The sequence below is a fragment of the Leucoraja erinacea genome, chromosome 15 (genome assembly GCF_028641065.1).
Source record: "Leucoraja erinacea ecotype New England chromosome 15, Leri_hhj_1, whole genome shotgun sequence".
NCBI lineage: Eukaryota > Metazoa > Chordata > Chondrichthyes > Rajiformes > Rajidae > Leucoraja > Leucoraja erinaceus.
In genome coordinates, this window is record NC_073391.1 from 32,751,472 (window position 1) to 32,760,460 (window position 8,989).

At 49.1% G+C, this 8,989-nt stretch overlaps 1 protein-coding gene across 1 annotated transcript in view; it reads left to right on the forward strand.

Annotated features, from left to right (window-relative positions):
- slit1a (slit homolog 1a (Drosophila)) overlaps positions 1–8,989 on the forward strand; it is a 104,146-nt gene that overhangs the window by 62,893 nt on the left and 32,264 nt on the right. Inside the window, 6 exon segments of the mRNA XM_055647065.1 lie at positions 373–516; positions 1,187–1,350; positions 3,057–3,080; positions 4,807–4,951; positions 5,821–5,895; positions 7,160–7,303. Of these exon segments, the coding sequence (XP_055503040.1) occupies positions 373–516; positions 1,187–1,350; positions 3,057–3,080; positions 4,807–4,951; positions 5,821–5,895; positions 7,160–7,303 (696 nt within the window).

The following is an 8,989-nucleotide window of genomic DNA, read 5'->3' on the forward strand; positions in this document are numbered from 1 at the left end:
TGGGTGAACAATTCACCAGTTTAAGAAGCACTGGCCTAAACTACCCATACCATGATAGTATAAATCCAATATCTGTAGTGCAACCAAGTTGAAGTCCACAGAAGATCGCAGGTTAATTATTATCATGTTTACCGAGTTACTGTGAAAAGCTTTATGCTGCGTGCCATCCAGTCAGCGAAAAGGCTGTACATGATTACAATGGAGCTGCCCGCAGTGTACAGATACAGTATAAAGCGTATAATGAAAGTGCTCACTATATGCGTTCCGAGCAGTGCCTTATAAAGCCTCAGCTGTACTTCCCTGTTGTAATGCTTTGACCCAGGTTTGTCATGGTTTGGCCCAGTTGATAATGTTGCCTCCTTTGCTCTCTAGGTTGCTGAATGCAAACAAGATCAACTGCATTCGGGCGGACACCTTCCAGGACCTCCAGAACCTCAGTCTCCTCTCGTTGTACGACAACAAGATCCAGACACTGCCCAAAGGCACCTTCAACTCTCTCCGTGGTATCCAGACACTGTAAGTACATCGTCACCCTTCACATCTCCGGCATCCAGCCCCATTAAACCTGTCTCATACCTTGTAGCAACAAAGGGTGGCACGGTGGTGCAGCGGTAGAGCTGCTGTCTCACAGCACCAGAGACCCCGGTTCGATCCTGATCTCGGGTGCTGTCTGTACGGAGTTTGTACGTTCTCCCTATGACCGCGTGGGTTTTCTCCGGGTGCTCTGGTTTCCTCCCACATCCCAAAAACATTCCCAAAGAAACAATTTGTAGGTTAATTGGCTTCAGTAAAATTGTGTACGGGGTGATCGCTGCTGGGCGTGGACTCGGCGGGCCAGAGGGCCTGTTTCTGCGCTGTATCAATAACGTCGAAAGTCTAACTGATACATGCTGGTTTACGAAAAAATATAGTAGAATATTGTAGAAACAAGGAAATGAAGATGATGGTTTAAAACAAAATTGTGGAGAGATTTTTTTTTAAATAGGAAAAATTTAATAGGGACCTGATGGGTGTGTGGAAAGGAGGATATCACAACGTTTAAGAGACATTTGGACAGGTACATGGGCAGGATAGGTTTAGAGGGATATGGGCCAAATGCAAGCAGGTGGGATGAGTGTAGATGGGACGTTGGTCGGCGTGGGTGAGTTGGGCTGAATGACTCTATAACTCTCTATGACTCTCCAAGGCACCTGGCCCAGAACCCGTTCATCTGTGACTGCCACCTCAAGTGGCTTGCCGACTACCTGCGCTCTAACCCCATCGAGACCAGCGGGGCGCGGTGTGCCAGCCCGCGGCGTCTGGCCAACAAGAGGATCGGGCAGATCAAGAGCAAGAAGTTCCGCTGCTCAGGTACTGGGGGCGCAAGGGCGGCACAGGGGCGCAGCGGGTAGACCTGCTGCTTCACAGAGCAAGAGACACAGGTTCAATCCTGACCTCGGGTGCTGTGTGTGTGTGTGTGTGTGTGTGTGTGTGTGTGTGTGTGTGTGTGTGTGTGTGTGTGTGTGTGCGTGCGTGCGTGCGTGCGTGCGTGCGTGTGTGTGTGTGTGTGTGTGAACGGTTTGCACGTTCTCCCTGTAACCGCGCGGCTTTTCTCCGGGTGATCCGGTTTCTTTCCGCATTCCAAAGACGCAGAGATTTGTAGGTTAATTGGCTTCTGTAATTTGTCCCTCGTGTCTAGGACGATTAAGTAGGATAACATGGAACTCGTGAGCGGGTGATCGATGGTTGGCGTGGCCACGGTGGGCCAAAGGGACTGTTTTAATGCTGTTTTATCTCCAGACTCCAAGCGCTGAGATGAATGTCGGGGAGGTTAGGGAGTGTCTGGGTCCGTGTCTCAAACCCATGGAATGGTCCCTCAGGAAGACCATAAAACTGTGGAGCGGAATTACACCATGTGGCCCATCGAGTCTGCTCCACCATAGATCATTCTTGGTGATCTATCTTTCCCTCTCAACCTCATTCTCCTGCCTTCTCCCCGTAACCCTTGACACCCTTACTAATCCTGAACCTATCAATCTCTGCTTTACAAAGACCCAATGACTTGGCCTCCGCAGCCGTCTGTGTCAATAAATTCCACAGATTCATTTATTGTGTAATTCAATCTCTGGCTAAAGAAATTCCTCCTCATCTCCTTTCTAAAGGTACGTCCTTTTATTCGGAGGATGTGCCCTCTGGTCCTGGACTCTCCCGATAGTGGAAACATCCTCCCCACATCACTCTATCCAGGCCCAGGAAGGGACAAAGGATGTTAGCTCTGGATTAATTCAAGAGGCAATCGGGATAGTTCCCAGACTTTGGAACCATTCAACCTTTGTTCAACCCATTCCCAAACATGTCCATGTCCTGAGACAAATGCAGAAATAATGTGAGGCTAAATGTAACTCTGGAAACATCGTTCAGGTTTATTATTGTCACCTGTACAGTGAAAAGCTTTGTTATTCATGCTAACCAATCAAATCAGATACTATTCATCAACACAATTAAGACAAACTCAAGTATACCACATAGAGAAAAGGGGAAGATACAGAGTGCAGAATATAGTTCTCAGCATTGCACGCATCAGTTCCAGAGACAAAGTCCAATGTCCGCAATGGGGTAGATGTGAATCGGACAGTACCCTAGCTTATGGAAGGACCGTTCAGAAGCCTGATAACAGAGGGGAAGTTGTTCCTCAGTCTGGTGATGCGCGCTTTCAAGCTCCTGTACCTTCTGCTAGACGGGAGCGGGGTGAAGAAGGAATGACCTGGGTGTGACAAGCCTTTGATTATTTTGGCTGCTTTTCCAAGGCAACATGGTGTGGATGGAGTCAATGGTGGGAGTTTGGTCTGTGTGATGGACTGGGCTAAATCCACAACTCTCTGCGATTTCTTGTGGTCTTGGGCAAAGCTGATCCCAAACCAAGCTGCGATGCAATCCGGCAGTATGCTCTCTATGGTGTATCTGTAGAACCTAGCGCCTCAGCTCTTTGGCTGAGAGTATTATCTCTGATGAAGCACTGTCACAGTGCTTTGCTGCACAGTTCTTGTTTAACGTTTCTCTGTCCTTTCTCCCCATAGCGAAAGAACAGTATTTCATCCCAGGTAAGACCCCCTTAGCTTGAACATATCTCTGCTAGACACTAATCCAGGTGTGACATTGTTACAAGCTACAGGTGGCACAGTGGCAGAGCTGCAGCCTTGCAGCGCCAGATACCCGGGTTCCATCCTGACCACGGGTGCCGTCTGTACGGAGTTTGTGTGTTCTCCTTGTGACCGCGTGGGTTTTCTCCGGGTGCTCCAGTTTCCTCCCACACACATGTTTGTACGTTAATTGGTTTTGGTAAAATTGTAAATTGTGCCTAGTGTGTGGGGGTGAATTGTTCTAGTGCAGGGGGGGAACGCTGGTCGGCGTAGACTTGTCGGTTTCTGCACTTTATAAAGACTGGATAGACTTGGTTTATACTCTCTAGAATTTAGAAGATTGAGAGGGGATCTTATAGAAACTTACAAAATTCTTAAGGGGTTGGACAGGCTAGATGCAGGAAGATTGTTCCCGATGTTAGGGAAGTCCAGGACAAGGGGTCACAGCTTAAGGATAAAGGGGAAATATTTTAAAACCGAGATGAGAAGAACTTTTTTCACGCAGAGAGTGGTGAATCTCTGGAACTCTCTGCCACAGAGGGTAGTTGAGGTCAGTTCATTGGCTATATTTAAGAGGGAGTTAGATGTGGCCCTTGTGGCTAAGGGGATCAGGGGGTATGGAGAGAAGGCAGGTACAGGATACTGAGTTGGATGATCAGCCATGATCATATTGAATGGCGGTGCAGGCTCGAAGGGCCGAATGGCCTACTCCTGCACCTAATTTCTATGTTTCTATGTTTCTATGTAATCTCTTAACTAAACTAAACTAAACTAAATGAACAAGTAATTCTTTCTAAATTTGGTTGGTGTGTGAGAATTATGTTTTCAGAGACAAATGTATCCTTCTTCAATACTGGAAGTACTTATAACGGAGGAAGAAGATTTACGTAGCTTCACTCTGTATCTAACCCGTGCTGTCCCTGCCCTCCTGGGAGTGTGTGATGGGACAGTGTAGAGGGAGCTGTATCTAACCCAGGGCAGAGTAAATATAGTCCATGTCCTCCACAGATTCTGCCTCAACCGCTGAGTTCTTCTTGTTTTTTGCTTTTTTAAACTGTTGTCCACTGTGTGGAAACATCAAAGACTAGTGGGCGCAACTTTAAGGTGAGAGGGTGAAAGTTTAAAGGGGATGTGCGAGGCACGTTATTTTTATACAGTGGGTGGTGGGAGCCTGGAACACACTGCTGGGTTTGGTGGTGGGTACAGCAGTGGTGTTTGAGGGTTTTGGACAGGCATTTGCATGTGCAGGCTAAGGATGGTTTGGGGTAACGTCAGAGTTGCTGCTTTACAGCACAAAGGACCTGAGTTTGATCCTGACTATAAATGCTGTCTGTGCTGAGTTTGCACGTTCTCCGTGTGACAGCGCGGATTTTCTCCGGGTGCCCTGGTTTCCTCCCACACTCCAAAGACGTGCAGGTGTGTAGGTTAATCAGCTTCAGTAAATTGTCCCTAGTGTGTGGGATAGTGCTAGTGTACATGTGGACCGCTGGCAGGCGCGGACTAGGTGGGCCGAAGGGCCTGTTTCCATGCTGTTCTGTATCTCTAAAGCCTAAAGCAAAATCTAAAGAATCATGAGCAGGCAGGGCTTAGTTTCACTTGGTACCATGTTCGGCACGGACATTGTGGGCCAAAGGGCCTGTACCTGCTCTGAAGCGTTCTGTGTTTCTATGTTCACTTATTTCGGCAGGTACGGTGGACCAGAGGCTGGGGAGCGAGTGTAACAGGGACATGGTCTGCCCTCCAAAGTGCCGCTGTGAATCTAACGTGGTGGACTGTTCCAACCAGAAGCTGACCAAGATCCCGGACTTCATCCCACAGTCAACCATGGAGCTGTGAGTCGGCAAAGTGCTGCAGAGGCGCCCATCGGTGTAACAGAGAAACTCACCTCAGAAACTCAGAAGGCTGTGGAGGGCACGTCAGTGGATATTTTCAAAGCAGAGATGAATAGATGGATTTTTGATTTGTACGGGTGTCAGAAGTTATGGGGAGGAGGCAGGAGAATGGGGTTAGGAGGGAGAGATAGATCAGCCATGATTGAATGGCGGAGTAGAACTGATGGGCCGAATGGCCTTATTCTGCTCCTATCACTAATGACCTTATGATCTCTCCCCTTCTCTGGGTACCACACAGTGCCCGATAGCAAATGGTTGGTGTAGCATAGACAACTAGGGGCAGCACAGAGGTGCAGTGGGTAGAGCCGTTGCCTAGCAGCACCAGAGATCCGGGTTGGATCCCGATCGTGGGTGCTGTCTGTACGGTGTTTGTACATTCTCCCCGTGCCTGCGTGCGTTTCCTCCGGTTTCCTCCCACGCTCCAAAGACGCGCAGGTTTTTAGAATATTTGCCTTCTATTAATTGTCCCTAGTGTGTAGGATCGTGTGAGTGCGCGGGGATCGCTGGTTGACACAAACTCGGTGGGCCGAAGGGCCTGTTTCCGTGCCGTATCTCTAAACTAGGTAAAACTAAACTAGAGAACATAGGTTCAAGGTGAGAGGGCAAATAAGTATAACCAAGCCAAACTCAAGTACAATAGGTAGAACGAAAGGAAAGATACAGATTGCTGGATATAGTTCTCAGCATTGTGGCGCATCAGTTCCAGAGGCCAATGTCTGCAATGGGGTAGAGGTGAATCAGACAGAACGCTAGCTAATGGAACAGTATAGTTCTTGCTTGTAACATTATGATGATTTCTCGTTCCACAGACGACTGATCAACAACGACATTACGCTTTTGGAATCCACCGGCCTGTTTCAGAAACTTCCTCAGTTGAGAAAAATGTGAGTGAATGTTTCTCCCTCTTCATCCTTCAGCTTCCACACCTCCAGAAAATGCTGCCGCTCACCGTTCGACGGTTCAATGGTTCTTTACCATCTCGTGTACCAAGGTTCAGTGAATGATTTTTCTGCGTACAGATTCCACACATAAGGACAAGCCCCGATTAAGTACAGAATGCAGAGAAACAGCCCACTGAGTCCAAATGCAAGAGTCGGCAGGTTTTGCTGCCATTATCTCAGTCCCAGCTGCGGCTGTCCATAAAGGCCCATTGCAGCCATCGCCTCGATGCAGTCCCGTCAACCGTCCTCCCTCTCCTCGCCCCGGCCTTCCTGCTCCGGGGGCAACTCCCGCAGCCGACCTCGATGGCGCGGAGGGTCAAACAGCCCTGGTTCCTTCTTGCAGGCCCTTTGAGTAGCGTCTGCCACCCCTGTCCCCGGCTCCCTCCACCCTCCCCTCCGGTTCATGGTCCACGGGGCCGAGCTGGAAACATCGCCCTGTGGGCGCAGAGAAAGTCTTCTGTAGCTGCTCCCACCACAACTAGGGATCTTCAGCGCGACGGACACAAAGAGACACACAAGACCCACACATACACAAGGCACACACACAGGAGCTTGCACACAGGAAGACGGTGCATTGGTGGCTGACGCACGGACGAAGCTGGTGGGACAAGACAGGTACCCACACATGGCACACTGTGGTTCAGTCAGACCCGCGGAGAAATGAAATTCCACAAGCAGATACCCACAGCACACGGGACGCACACATAAAGTCACACACAGACATGGAACATGCATACCCACGCCCATGCTTACCCACACACCCACTACACACACACTGCCTGCACCCCACACACACACACATGCATCCATGTACCAACACGCCACACACACCCACAACTACACACACCTGACTTCTACTCCGAACACACACACGCACACACATTTAATAACACACACGCCCGCACACCCACACCACTTCACTGTCACACACGTGAGTCAATATTCACGCAATTTGACGCACGCACCACACTTGCACAAATTACTACACATGCACGCACTTACGATGTTACACGCACAGCACACACACACCCTGTGGGCACGCACACACACACACACACACACACACACACACACACACACACACACACACACACACACACACACACACACACATACACACACACACACACACACACACACACACACACACACACACACACACACACACACTAGTACTAAGTTCCAAGCTCCCTGTGTTTGTCATCAGAAACCTGAGCAACAACAAGATCACGGATATCGAGGATGGGACGTTTGAAGGAGCTGCCTCGGTCTCTGAGCTGCACCTGACCGCCAACCAGCTGGACTCCATAAGAAGCGGAATGTTCCGGGGCTTGGACGGACTACGAACGCTGTAAGTGTCAAACCCATCCACACACACAATCTGTTCCATTCGGCCCATCGAGTCTGCACCACCATTCAATCACGGCTGATCTTGGCAGTGGTGGCCAAGTCATTGGGTATTTGTAAAACGGAGATTGACATGTTCTTGATTAGGAAAGGTGTCAAAGGTTACAAGAGAATAGAGTTGAGGGAAAGATAGATCCCGCCATGATTGAATGGCAGAGTCGACTTGATGGACCAAAATGGTTTAATTCTGCTCCTATGCCTTATGGCCTTATGGTGTACAAGAGAGAGAAGCAAGGAATTGCAGATGCTGGTTTGTAGATTCTGGGTCTGAAGTCGGGTCCCGACCCAAGACCTCACTTATCCATGTTCTCCATAGATGCTGCCTGATCCACTGAGTTACTCCAGCACTTTGTGCCTTTTTTAAGTGTGTACAAGTGTGTGATATTGGCCTAGCTTTATTATTGTCACTTGTCATCAATCAGACTATTGAGTATAAAAGTTGGGAGGTTAGGTCGCTGTTGTACATTAATAATAATAATAATACATTTTATTTATGGGCGCCTTTCAAGAGTCTCAAGGACACCTTACAAAAATTTAGTAAGTAGAGGAAAAACATGTAAGCGGAATGAAGTAAATAGTAGAGACATGACTAATACACAAATTAAAGACAGAATTCAATTCAAAACACAATATGAGGCAATTCAAGCACAGATGAAAAGGGAGGGGGACGTGGGGCTAAGGATAGGCAGAGGTGAAGAGATGGGTCTTGAGGCGGGACTGGAAGATGGTGAGGGACACGGAATTGCGGATCAGTTGGGGGAGGAAGTTCCAGAGCCTGGGAGCTGCCCTGGAGAAGGCTCTGTCCCCAAAACTGCGGAGGTTGGACTTGTGGATGGAGAGGAGACCGGCTGATGTGGATCTGAGGGACTGTGAGGGTTGGTAGGGGGAGAGGAGGTCAGTGAGATATGGGGGGGCCAGATGGTGGAGGGCTTTGTAGGTGAGGACCAGGATTTTGTAGGTGATCCGGTGGGAGATGGGAAGCCAGTGAAGTTGTTTGAGGACTGGATTGATGTGATGCCAGGATTTGGTGTGGGTGATGAGTCGGGCGGCTGCGTTCTGGACCAGTTGGAGTCGGTTGATGTAGGTGGAGCTGATGCCAAGGAGAAGTGAGTTGCAGTAGTCCAGTCGGGAGGAGATGAAGGCATGGATGAGTCTTTCAGCAGCGGGAGGTGTGAGAGAGGGTCTGATTTTGGCGATGTTGCGGAGATGAAAGAAGGAGGTTTTAATGACATGGCAGATGTGAGGCTCAAGGGAGAGGGTGGAATCAAAGATCACGCCAAGGTTGTGGGCCTGGGGAGATGGGGAGACAGTGGTGCCGTCGATGGTGAGAGTGGGGTTATTGATTTTGCTGAGTGCGGATTTGGAGCCTATGAGGAGGAATTCTGTTTTATCCATGTTGAGTTTGAGAATTGGTGAGGCCACATTGGTGAGGCCACACTTCACTCCATACTTTTAACACAGAGTATTGTGTTAAGTTTTGGTTAGCACGTTAGAAGAAAGATGTTGCTTAACTGGAAAGGGTGCAGAGAAGATTTACAAGGATGTTGCCCGGACACTAGAGGGCCTGAGCATCAGGGAGAGGTTGAGCAGGCTGGGACTTTATTACCCGAGTGGTAACCTTTTCACACAG